At 44.6% G+C, this 13,198-nt stretch overlaps 1 protein-coding gene across 1 annotated transcript; it reads left to right on the forward strand.

Annotated features, from left to right (window-relative positions):
* The first annotated feature begins 322 nt into the window (after window positions 1-322).
* LOC112231217 (V-type proton ATPase catalytic subunit A) lies at window positions 323-5,864 on the forward strand. The gene is made up of 15 exons (XM_024397847.2): window positions 323-480; window positions 1,017-1,119; window positions 1,377-1,505; window positions 1,677-1,891; window positions 2,020-2,157; window positions 2,544-2,695; window positions 2,831-2,993; window positions 3,139-3,247; window positions 3,449-3,571; window positions 3,679-3,793; window positions 3,989-4,052; window positions 4,175-4,378; window positions 4,498-4,592; window positions 4,710-4,881; window positions 5,044-5,864. Exons 2-15 carry the CDS (start codon window positions 1,038-1,040, stop codon window positions 5,134-5,136), a joined length of 1,854 nt encoding a protein of 617 aa, XP_024253615.1. The 5' UTR covers window positions 323-480; window positions 1,017-1,037; the 3' UTR covers window positions 5,137-5,864.
* The last annotated feature ends 7,334 nt before the right edge of the window (window positions 5,865-13,198 follow it).

A 13,198-nucleotide genomic window follows, 5' to 3' on the forward strand; every position in this document is an offset into this window, starting at 1 on the left:
TTAAATAGCCTAGCATAGTTAGGCCAATTTAATTTTAAAATCTTAACTGGGCAGTTTATTCGGCTAATAGATCTTCCAAGTTTATTTTTCCAATGTTCTGCTTCAACAGGCCTATCACAGCCAACATGGGCTAAGTGATTGGATATTATTCGACTGTGTTGCTATATCAAAGCAATAGCTTGATTTTGACTGAGTGTCTAAGTAAACTTTGTCATTGAGAAAAGGAGACGAGGAAATCACGTCAATGATATTGGAATGCAGCCGCCGCCGCATTCGAGCTAAACGAGCCGAAAGAGGAAGGAAACTGTTGCGCTGTTACGCCATTTTGACTCCCAGAGCTCGTATTTTCTAATGTAATCTCGGGCCTCCGAGCCACAATGGTGATTGTTTCCCAAAGTAGTCTTGGGCCTGTCAGCTGATCAGTCTCCTAATCCGACAGAAATTTCTGAAGGGCCCTGGACTATTGAATACTAAGAGAAGGTAATCAACCCGAATCATATGAATCCAATATAACGTTATTGTCAATTCATTGCAACTGGCTAGTACATTATGATAAACCACGCAGATTAGCTAACGTTAGCTGTTGTTACATTTCCGTTCTGTCAGTGTCACCTGCCTGACTACGATTAGTTTAGCTCTATCTAGCTAGTATGAGTTGCTTGTTTGTGTAATAAACAACTGAAACTAAGACTGTATTTCAGAAATGTTGTAGTTGTATTATGGTCTGTAGAGACTAGTTAGCTAGCTTCATAGCTTGTTGTTTTTCTCCTGCTTTTACCAAGCAGATGGTATCGAAGCTCTCCGGGTATTATCACTGAGCAAGCTTACATGTCACTGTACCAATGAATGAAATGTGATGTTGATGTGTGGTTATGGTGAATTATTTTCATTCCATTAAGTAATTTAAGTTATTGAAACAGTTTATCAATATATAACTAGTGTCATGTCTTTCACGTGTCGTCATAGTGGAGCGTCGCATGATTGATCTCTGTTTTTCCTCTCCTTACTCTTTGCAGACACACACACACACACTCAGGATGGACACTTCCAAGCTTCCTAAGATCCGTGATGAAGAGCGGGAAAGCGAGTTTGGATATGTGCATGGAGTTTCTGGTCCAGGTCAGTGTCTGCAGTTCAAATCAAGGATCCCAGGCTCTGGCATGGGAGTGATAACTCTCATGCCCGTGCCTATGGCTTTAGTTCAGTGAGCTAACAATGCTTTCAGCACATGCTATAGCACCTGCTCAATTCAGCCTGCTCATTTCCAGTATGGCAAAAATATATATTTCGACTTGTTCATGTAGCCAGACTGCCTGCTACTTTTCAATAACATGTTTTCTGTCATCTGTTCTTTGTCTAACCTGCTTAATCAACAGTGGTGACGGCCACCGCCATGGCAGGAGCGGCCATGTACGAGCTGGTGCGTGTGGGTCACAGTGAGCTGGTGGGAGAGATCATCAGGCTGGAGGGAGACATGGCAACCATTCAGGTCTACGAGGAGACTTGTATCCTTTCCAGTCATACCTTCTCAACTAGACATACAGTTACTCCCTCCTTCAGTAACTGTTGACGGTTCACTTACTTTTGTGTACTTCCATTCTGATGTATTCTAGCCTATCCTCTTGTCTGGCATATTACTAGGCTATATGGTTCTTTTTCCTGAACGTACGTCACAGCTGGTGTGTCTGTCGGAGACCCTGTCCTTCGGACAGGAAAGCCCCTGTCTGTAGAGTTGGGTCCGGGAATCATGGGGTCCATTTTTGATGGCATCCAGCGGCCCCTCAAAGACATCAATGACCTCACTCAAAGCATTTACATCCCTAGAGGAGTCAACATTGGAGCCCTCAACCGTGACCTCAAGTGGGAGTTTACACCTGGCCAGAGTCTTAGAGTAAGACAACAATGTATTTCCTTGTGAGTGTGTAAGCAAGGTGTGTTTGAATGTGTCTCCACTGAAATATGATCCATCTCCTGAATCTACATATTATGTTCTCTCCCCCCTGTCCATCTCTGCCTCAGACTGGCAGTCACATAACAGGTGGGGATATCTACGGCACGGTCTTTGAGAACTCGCTGATCAAACACAAGTTGATGCTGCCTCCCCGGAGCAGAGGCACTGTCACCTACGTGGCCCCACCTGGAAACTATGATGTCAATGTGAGTAGAGCCGGGACGATACCACTATCGTGATACTCGTTAGTATCGTGGCAAGGAAACAAAACACAAAGCGGGATTAATTTATTTATGAAAACAGCCCTAACGTTGGAAACAAACATCATTATGTTGTCATCCGGAGTCACATTTATGTATTTTCCAAACTATAGTACACAATATTTTACATAAAGCAGGTTTTTAAAGGACCAAAGAATTTGGTCTGCTTCGTGTAAATGTTTGGCATGGGAAAAAATATTGCCATACTGGTATCGTCACAGCCCTAAATGTGAGTCACCCTCCACCTACTAACATCTTTACAGCTGAATGGCACAATGCCATTGTCTTGTCTCTGTTGTTTGGTGTTTTGTAAATTTAGTGTGTTTCGGCAGGATGTGGTGCTGGAACTGGAGTTTGAGGGTTTGAAAGAGAAGTTTACCATGATCCAGGTCTGGCCAGTGCGACAGATTCGCCCGGTCACAGAGAAGCTACCTGCCAATCACCCCCTGCTCACTGGCCAGAGAGTGTTGGATGCCCTCTTCCCGTGAGTATACATATCTCTACTTTCTTTTCCTTTTTTCTACTGGCCCATTCCCACTTCATATCCTTTCATCCTGACCTTTACTTAAGACTCTGACAAGTCACCTACTTCTGGCTCTGTGTTTGTCTGTGCTCACAGGTGTGTCCAGGGTGGTACTACTGCTATCCCAGGAGCCTTCGGTTGTGGCAAGACTGTGATCTCACAGTCCCTGTCCAAGTATTCCAACAGTGATGTCATCATCTATGTGGGCTGTGGAGAGCGTGGAAATGAGATGTCTGAAGTGTTGAGAGATTTCCCTGAGGTTAGTGATAGTCCGTGTGTCAAGTTCTAATCATTGACATGTTAATGAGATCAGTGAATTACACTACTTTGGTGTCTGGCATAGCCGATCACCAGTTTGTGATGTGTTTTCAGTCTGACTAATGGTATTCCTCCCTGCTCCATAGCTTACAATGGAAGTGGATGGAAAGGTTGAAAGTATCATGAAGAGAACAGCTCTAGTGGCCAATACTTCCAACATGCCTGTCGCTGCTAGAGAGGCCTCTATTTACACAGGTACCAGGCGATCACATTACAGATGGCAACCTATAAAGCTGGTGTCGGCTGTTTTGAATCATCATCGTTGTTGGTAGTTGTACATCTTTTGGTCTGGAATGTGGGGGGATTAGCCACCAGTCACCACTCATTCTCATAACATTGTGGTGACTGGAATTCTGTGCCTCTGATTCTGACTGCATCTACTTTGTTCCACTGCAGGAATCACTCTGTCTGAGTACTTCAGAGACATGGGCTACAACGTCAGCATGATGGCCGACTCCACCTCCCGGTGGGCCGAGGCTCTCAGGGAGATCTCAGGACGATTGGCTGAGATGCCTGCTGGTGAGTACAATAAGCCAATAACAATAGTATAAAAAAAACATGCTCTATCACAGCAACATGTCTGCCATTTTGAGCCAGTCAGAGCTCTATGTGCTGTTTGTGCACAGACAGCGGGTACCCTGCCTACCTGGGAGCCAGACTGGCCTCCTTCTATGAGCGTGCTGGCAGGGTTAAGTGCCTGGGTAACCCAGAGAGAGAGGGCAGCGTCAGCATTGTTGGAGCGTGAGTACTATATCATTCTACCAGCAGGGTGAACCTCAATCACCCCCCATACCTCCTGACACTAAGGGTCAGACAGGTTCTGTACCAGTCCTCCAACACAAGATACCTGAACCATGTATTCTTCACCTTGGAATGTATGATACAGTGATGGCAGACTGGTGTCTGAATAACTTGACCTGGTGTTATTTCCCTTAGTGTGTCTCCCCCTGGTGGAGACTTCTCTGATCCTGTTACTTCAGCTACACTGGGTATTGTACAGGTAATGCCTCAATTGTATATATATTACAATTTTATTGACAATTTTAAGTTTCGACAATTCAAACCTTTACTCTTCCTACTCCTCATTCCTGTTTTTATCTTCTCTCTTTCTCCATCTCTCAGGTGTTCTGGGGTCTAGATAAGAAGCTGGCTCAGAGAAAGCATTTCCCCTCTGTCAACTGGCTGATCAGCTACAGCAAGTACACGCGGGCGCTGGACGAGTACTACGACAAGCACTTCCCTGAGTTTGTGCCGCTTCGCACCAAGGCCAAGGAGATCCTGCAGGAGGAGGAGGATTTGGCTGAGATTGTACAGCTTGTAGGAAAGGTGAGGCTGAGCTCATGTGAGGAAGGGTTATGGGTTGATATACTGCCTAGGTTGATGGTTGGCATGTGTATGCACGCACTAGGCACTTATTGCTGTCCCCCATGTCAACTTAACAACAGGCATCTCTCGCTGAGACCGACAAGATCACATTGGAGGTTGCTAAACTACTCAAGGATGACTTCCTGCAGCAGAATGGCTATACTCCGTATGACAGGTAAATACACACTCTGGCACACGTTCATCTGTGTCATAAACATGCTAAAATGACTTAATCATCGGTTATTAAGCCCATATTGGTTAATTAATTTAATTTTTTGCCCTTTTCCCGAAGGTTCTGCCCTTTCTACAAAACGGTGGGCATCCTTTCCAACACAATTGCGTTCTATGACTTGGCGCGACATGCAGTGGAGACCACGGCTCAGAGTGACAACAAGATCACCTGGTCTATGATCCGGGAGCACATGGGAGAGATCCTCTATAGACTCAGCTCTATGAAGTTCAAGGTACATGCTTGTTCAGCCCCTTTATCCATGTTCATCTGCATTCAAAATCAACTTCCTCAATCACTCTACCAACTCTGGCCTTTGTACATCCACTGTGGGACTTTGTCTTGGGGTGTCATTGTGTCTCCTAGCCTCAGTGTCTCTGTGTACCCATTGTTTCAGGATCCAGTGAAGGAGGGCGAGGCCAAAATCAAAGCAGACTACTCTCAGCTGCTGGAGGACATGCAGAATGCCTTCCGTACCCTGGAGGACTGAGCTCTCACCTCCCTCTCCTCCTACCCCCAGTGCTTTCTGGCCCCTGTTTGTGAATGTCTACTTAGGCCAGTGACAGTCAAACCTCAGTCATTCCTCCACATTCCAACACGATGGTCGACCCCTTTATTTCAACCATGCTCTTTTAATTTCACCATACTGTCATGTACAAGGCAGTAATGGAATATTTTTTTTCTCAGTTTTCTCAGAATTCATGTTTACCAAATCTATTACCATTAGCAATACCATCATCCGTGACCCCATCGTATGGATGTTCTCCTCCTCTCCCTTCAGCCCCCTTATCATCCATGAAGAGCACACGACTACAGCCCTGGTTACAGACAATAATCAGTGGACCCCGATCAGGTACTACACTTGTACTTAACTACTAGCTGAAACACGTGGAGTGTTACTTCATCTCCCAGGTGTGACTGACCACCACCAATAGATGGTTGACAAAAATGGGAACGTACACAGGGGTAAAGGGACAGAGGCACCTTGTTTATTTCAGGAGGTTGAGGCCCTCTTCCTCTCAATGCCTCTTAGATGGTATTTTGTGTTCTTACTTCTCTCTGTGGATATTTTGATGTTGTTTTTCTGTTGTGTGCGACAGAAAGTGTGTGCGCGCGTGTGTGTGTGTGTGTTAGAATCAGTTGCCTCCACCTTGAAGGCATATTTATGTCTCATGTATTGTGTAAGTCTAAAGAAAATAAATGAATGGGAAATAATAATTTGCCTTCTGTTTTATGCTGGATAGAATAGTCAGACGCGTTGACTTTTTCCACATTTTGTTACGTTATAGCCTTTTTCTTAAATTTATATATTTTTTTCTTTAATCAATCTACTCACAATACCCCATAATGACAAAGCAAAAACAGGTTTTTAGTCCTTTTTGCAAGTGTATACATTTTTCCAAAAACTATCACATTAACGTAAGTATTCAGACCCTTTAATCAGTGCTTTGTTGAAGAACCTTTGGCAGCGATTACATCCTACAAGCTTGGCACACCTGTATTTGGGGAGTTTCTCCCATTCCTCTCTGCAGATCCTCTCAAGCTTTGTCAGGTTGGATGGGGAGTGTCGCTGCACAGCTATTTTCAGGTCTCTCCAATGTTCGATCGGGTTTAAGTTCGGGCTCAGGCTGGGCCTCTCAAGAACATACAGAGACTTGTCCTGAAGCCACTCCTGCGTTATCTTGTTGGAAGGTGAACCTTTTGCCCCAGTCTGAGGTCCTGAGCACTCTGGAGCAGGTTTTCATCAAGGATCTCTTTGTACTTTGCTCCGTCCATCTTTCCCTCGATCCGGACTAGTCTCCCAGTTCCTGCCGCTGAACAACATCCCCACAGCATGATGCTGCCACCACCATGCTTCACTGTAGGGATGGTGCCATGTTTCCTTCAGATGTGATGCTTGACATTCAGGCCAAAGAGTTCAATCTTGGTTTCATCAGACCAGAGAATCTTGTTTCTCATGGTATGAGAGTCCTTTAGGTTCCCTTTGGCAAACTCCAAGCGTGCTGTTGCGCATTTTAATGAGGAGTGGCTTCCGTCCATAAAGGAGACTGTAGTCCTTCTGGAAGGTTCTCCCATCTCCACAGAGGAACTCTGGAGCTCTATCAGAGTGACAATCAAGTTCTTGGTCACCTCCCTGACCAAGGAGGCCCTTCTCCCCCAATTGCTCAGTTTGGCCGGGCAGCCAGCTATAGTAAAAATCATGTCCAATCAATTGAATTTACCACAGGTGGAGTCCAATCAAGTTGTAGAAATATCTCAAGGATGATCAATGGAAACAGGATGCACCTGAACTCAATTTCAAGTCTCATATCAAAGGGTCTGAATACTTATGTAAATAAGGTATTTCTGTTTTTATTTTTATGTAACCTTTTAACCAGGCAAGTCCGTTAAGAACAAATTCTTATTTACAATGACAGCCTACCCCGGCCAAACCCGGATGACGCTGGGCCAATTGTGCGCCGCCCTATGGGACTCCCAATCACGGCCGGATGTGATACAGCCTGGATTCAAACCAGGGACTGTAGACTAGAGCGCCACTCGGGAGCCCTTTTTTAATACAATTGCAAACATTTCTAAACCTGTTTTTGATGTTTCATTATGGGGTATTGTGTGTCGATGAGGGGAAAAATGTTTTAATCCATTTTAGAATAAGGCTGTAACGTAACAAAGTGGAAAAAGTTGAGGGGTCTGAATACTTTCCGAATGCCCTGTACATTTATTTATAATGTACTTCTAATGCACAATTACAGCAAGTAACCTTGACGCCACGAAGGACATAATTTCCCAAACAATTGTTAGTCTTTCTCATATACTTTATTAATGCGTTTCCTCTTTCACAAAAACGTTTTTACTTGGATGAATCCAAAATGGAAAAAGGTTAGGGCATCAGACTTTGCACCTGAACGTGGCACAGCAAAATGAAGCTCCTCATACGGCAACTATTTGAACCACTAGACAGTAACCAGTAACAGTAACCAGTTTTCCATCCAACCTTTTTATGCGAGTAAAGTACCTGTTTCATAAATGTCATGACAGGACTAATGGAAATTACAAATTTGTCAGTAAACTTTCCAAATTTAGACAAAACAAAATATGCTAGACAAAGTAGGATATATGGTGTCATGGGATAACAAGTCTGCGTGGTTCTCCCACTACGACTCCGGAAAGCATGCAGTTCATTAGGCTACAGATTAAATTAATTATGATGAACTTCACAGGGTGGTGAGCTTGATGCTACTTTCCAATAAATATCAAGGGTTTTATTCAAGTTTCAAATTTTTGTCACATGCACAAGTACAATAAAATGCCTTTCAATAACAATGTAATACTAAAAATAACTTAAGGTATGTTTATTTAACCTTTATTTACCCCAGGCAAGTCCGTTAAGAACAAATCATTATTTACAATGACTGCATAGGAACAGTGGGTTAACTGCCTTGTTCAGGGGCAGAACGACAGATTTTTACCTTGTCAGCTAGGGGATTTGATCTAGCAACCGTTCAGTTACTGGCCAAACACTCTAATCACTAGGCTACCTGCCACCGTAGAACAAAAACACACAAGAAATAAAAATAAGAACATGAGGAAGATAGTAAGCATACTATATACAGGGTCAGTTGCAGTACCATATTTACAATGTGCAGGGATACTGGAGTGATTGAGGAAGGTACACTGTATATACAGTGTATGTGGACACCTCTTCAAATATGTGGATTTGGCTATTTCAGCCACACCCATTGCTGACGGGTGTATAACATTGCATGGCTGTGTAATCAATCTCCATAGACAAACATTGACAGTAGAATGAACTTAATGGAGAGCTCAGTGACTTTCAATGTGGCACCGTCATAGGATGCCACCTTTACAACAAGTCAGTTTGTCAAATTCCTGCCCTTCTAGAGCTGCCCCGGTACACTGTAAGGGCTGTTATTGTGAAGTGGAAATGTCTAGAATCAACAACGGCTCAGGCGTGAAGTGGTAGGCCACACAAGCTCCCAGAACGGGACTGCGGAGTGGTGAAGCATGTAGTGCATAAAAATCGTCTGTCCTCAGTTACAACACTCACTGCGAGTTCCAAAATGTCTCTGAAACCAACGTCAGCACAATAACTGTTCGTCGAGAGCTTAATGAAATGGGTTTCCATGGACAAGCAGCCATACACAAGCCTAACATCACACTGCGCAATACCAAACGTCAGCTGGAGTGGCGTAAAGCTCGCCACCATTGGACTCTGGAGCAGTGGAAACGTGTTCTCGAGTGATGAATCACGTTTCACCATCTGGCAGTCCGACGGATGAATCTGGGTTTGAAGGATGCCAGGAGAACGCTACCTGCCCAAATGCATAGTGCCAACTGTAAAGTTTGGTGAAGGAGGAATAATGGTGTGGGGCTGTCTTCCATGGTTCATGCTAGGCCCCTTAGTTCCAGTGAAGGAAATCTTAACGCGACAGCATACAATGACATTCTAGACGATTATGTGCTTCCAACTTTGTGGCAACAGTTTGAGGAAGGCCCTTTCCTGTTTCAGCAGGACAATGCCCCTGTACACAAAGTGAGGTCCATACAGAAAGGGTTTGTCGAGATCAGTGTGGAAGAACTTGACTGGCATGCACAGGGCCCTGGCCTCAACCCCATCTAACACCTTTGGGATGAATTGGAATGCCGACTGCGAGCCAGGCCTAATTGCCCAATATCAGTGCCCGGCCTCACTAATGCTCTTGCGGCTGAATGGAAGAAAATACCCGCAGCAATGTTCCAACATCTAGTGGAAAGCCTTCCCAGAAGAGTGGAGGCTGTTATAGCAGCAATGTTCCAACATCTAGTGGAAAGCCTTCCCAGAAGAGTGGAGGCTGTTATAGCAGCAATGTTCCAACATCTAGTGGAAAGCCTTCCCAGAAGAGTGGAGGCTGTTATAGCAGCAATGTTCCAACATCTAGTGGAAAGCCTTCCCAGAAGAGTGGAGGCTGTTATAGCAGCAATGTTCCAACATCTAGTGGAAAGCCTTCCCAGAAGAGTGGAGGCTGTTATAGCAGCAATGTTCCAACATCTAGTGGAAAGCCTTCCCAGAAGAGTGGAGGCTGTTATAGCAGCAATGTTCCAACATCTAGTGGAAAGCCTTCCCAGAAGAGTGGAGGCTGTTATAGCAGCAATGTTCCAACATCTAGTGGAAAGCCTTCCCAGAAGAGTGGAGGCTGTTATAGCAGCAATGTTCCAACATCTAGTGGAAAGCCTTCCCAGAAGAGTGGAAGCTGTTATAGCAGCAATGTTCCAACATCTAGTGGAAAGCCTTCCCAGAAGAGTGGAGGCTGTTATAGCAGCAATGTTCCAACATCTAGTTGAAAGCCTTCCCAGAAGAGTTGAAGCTGTTATAGCAGCAATGTTCCAACATCTAGTGGAAAGCCTTCCCAGAAGAGTGGAGGCTGTTATAGCAGCAATGTTCCAACATCTAGTGGAAAGCCTTCCCAGAAGAGTGGAGGCTGTTATAGCAGCAATGTTCCAACATCTAGTGGAAAGCCTTCCCAGAAGAGTGGAGGCTGTTATAGCAGCAATGTTCCAACATCTAGTGGAAAGCCTTCCCAGAAGAGTGGAAGCTGTTATAGCAGCAAAGGGGGGACCAACTGCATATTAATGCCCATGATTTTGGAATGAGATGTTCGACTTTTGGTCATGTGGTGTATGTAAGGTGACTAGGCATCAGGATATATGATAAACAGAGTAGCAGCAGCGTCTATGAGGATTGTATGTGAGTGGGTGTGTGTCGAGTCAGTATAAATGCATGTGCATATTATGTGTGTGTGAGCAAATGATTGTGTGGGTGTTGGAGTGTCAGTGTGAGAGTGGGAAAAAAAGATAGTCTGTGTAGCTATTTTGTTAGCTATTTAGTTGGCTATTTAGCAATCTTATGGCTTGGGGATAGAAGCTGTTCAGGAGATTGTTGGTATCGTATCACTTGCCGTGCGGAAGCCGAGAGAACAGTCTGGAGTCTTTAACGATTTTCCGGGCCATCCATTCACACCGCCTTATTTAGAGGTCCTGGATGTCAGGGAGCTTGGCCCCAGCCATGTACTGGCCTATCCGCACCACCCTCTGTAGCTCCTTGCGATCGATGGCGATGCTGTTGCCATACCAAGCAGTAATGCAGCCAGTCAAGATGCTCTCAATGGTGCAGCTGTAGAACTTTTTGAGGATTTGAGGGAAACATTCTGAGCCTCCTGAGGGGGAAGAGGTGCTGTCGCACCTTCTTCACGACTGTATGCGTGTGTTTGAACCATTCGCTAGCTAGCTGTAACAATGTATTTGAGAGACAAGTGCTCATTGTGTAAATGTATTTATATTTTCAATAAACATTGGAGAAGAAATCTAGTTTACATGTTGTCAACAACCTAAGACAACCCTGTCTGTTTTGCCCCATAGTTGCGCACACGTCGGTTTTGTTTCTTAACCACTAACCTGTCTACAACGCAACATTTGTTTGTGACATAACCACCAGTAGAGTTGAAAATGCGATGGAAACCCATTTAACTTGTATTTTCTTTTATCCCATACAGGGGAATTTAACCGCAAATGTAATTTTCATGTGCACTATGCGATCACGCACAGCTTTTTATCCTCAACCATTCAATCTGATGGAAACACATCTCTGGTGGGAAAATGCGCATATTGTTTTTATGTGGATTTTAGAATATTCGCATGAAAATCTGTCACCAATTGGATGGAAACCTAGCTACTGTCATGAACGTTGTCTCCTTCAAAAGAAACAATTCACAAAAATGTCTAGTTTAAAAAAAATCCTGTATTGAAACATTGTTTCTTTACTTCAAACCCAAAATATGTAAATAATAGAAAATAGTTGAAAAACAAACAAGTATTTTTCTCAATTGCATCAAAATCAGCTTATACAGTACTGTATACATCCAAAACAACTTGTAATGTAATCTTATTGAGCATCACTGTTTCCCACGGTTCTAAATGCTGTTTTTAAAAGGAACACACAGACCGCACTGTAAATAATTGTCCTGATATGGAGTTGGTCAAGTAGACATTTGATAGGAAGGAATAGGTTCAGATGTAGTCAGGGAGAAACCGTAGCAAGTTAATAAATCTGTACCACTGAGAAGGTCAATTATTTTGAAACCCTCGCCTCTTTGACACAGACCCACAGTTCACTCTCTCACCTGACAACCACACCACTAATCCAGGTCCTTGCAGATGCTGAGCTTAATTCCACTCCCCTCCACAGTGGTGCCATTATGGGGAGACAGTGGCAAACTCTTGATGTGTTCCTCAGTATCATGGAGAAGTTCCCAGCAACGGGATTCCCGGAGAAGAATGCCCAGCCTGCAAAGGTATCCTCAGACGTCTGGTTGCCCTCTAGTATGGTGTGCCTCTCCTCATGCCTATGGAGCACCAACTATACCTCCACCCCAACTGGGTCACCTCCAGACAGCAAGCAGGAGAAGACCACACTGTCTCCCGCCATCGCGTTCTCTTTATCGGGCTGCTACTGCACCATGAGGCCCCCCTCCTCCACAACCAACTCCCTCCTCCTCCACAAGCACCCCCTACAATGCCCTCCATGAGGTCCCTCTCCTCTTGATGTGCCGATTACAGCAGTTGTAGACCTTACAGGGAAATACATACTAACAAGCCCTTAACTAACAATGCAGTTTTCTGAAAATACTAAATTACTAAATAAACAAAAGTTTAAAAAATCTAAAATAAAAAAAGTAACACAATAAAATAACAATAATGAGGTTATATACAGGAGGTAAAGTGATAATAAACAGTGAGAAGCAGCAGTGTAAAAACAAAGGAGGCGGGGTCAATGTAAATAGACCGGGTGGCCATTTGATACACTTTTGCCACAGTCTTATGGCTTGGGGGTAGCTTTTTGGACCTAGTCTTGGCACTCCGGTACAGCTAGCCATTCGGTAGCAGAGAGAGCACTCTATGACTTGGGTGACTGGAGCCTTAGACAATTCTTTGAGCCTTCCTCTGACACCGCCTAGTATATAGGTCCTGAATGGCAGGAAGCTTAGCCCCTGTGATGTACTGGGTCGTGCGCCTTACGGTCAGATGCTGAGTAGTTGCCATACCAGGCGGTGATGCAACTAGCTAGGATGCTCTTGATGGTGATGATGGAACTTTTTGAGGATCTGGGGACCCATGCCAAATCTTTTCAGTCTCCTGAGTAGGAAAAGGTGTTGTCATGCCCTCTTCACGACTGTCTTGGTGTGTTAGAACCATGATAGTTCATTGGTGGTGTGAAGACCAAGGAACTCTCGCTCCACTACTGCCCCGTCGATCATCTCGTTTGTCTTGCTCACGTTGAGGGAGAGGTTGTTGTCCTGGCACCACACTGCCAGATCTCTGACCTCCTCGCTGTAGGCTGTCTCATCATTGTTGGTGATCTGTCCTACCACCGTTGTGTCGTGGTGTTGGAGTCATGCTTGGCCCCACGGTCGTGGGTGAACAGGGAGGGGACTAAGCTTAGTGATGAGCTTCATGGGCACTATGGTGTTGAATGCTGAGCTGTAGTGAATGAATAGTAT

Source organism: Oncorhynchus tshawytscha, linkage group LG33, assembly GCF_018296145.1.
Source record: "Oncorhynchus tshawytscha isolate Ot180627B linkage group LG33, Otsh_v2.0, whole genome shotgun sequence".
Taxonomy (NCBI): Eukaryota; Metazoa; Chordata; class Actinopteri; order Salmoniformes; family Salmonidae; genus Oncorhynchus; species Oncorhynchus tshawytscha.

Excerpts from the sequence above, each read along its gene's own strand:
- LOC112231217 (XM_024397847.2), top strand. The coding sequence starts at position 1,038 with ATGGACACTTCCAAGCTTCCTAAGATCCGTGATGAAGAGCGGGAAAGC. Across the intron at positions 4,053-4,174 it reads CTACACTGGGTATTGTACAG|GTGTTCTGGGGTCTAGATAA; the intron begins GTAATGCCTCAA and ends TCCATCTCTCAG. Across the intron at positions 4,593-4,709 it reads GGCTATACTCCGTATGACAG|GTTCTGCCCTTTCTACAAAA; the intron begins GTAAATACACAC and ends CTTTTCCCGAAG.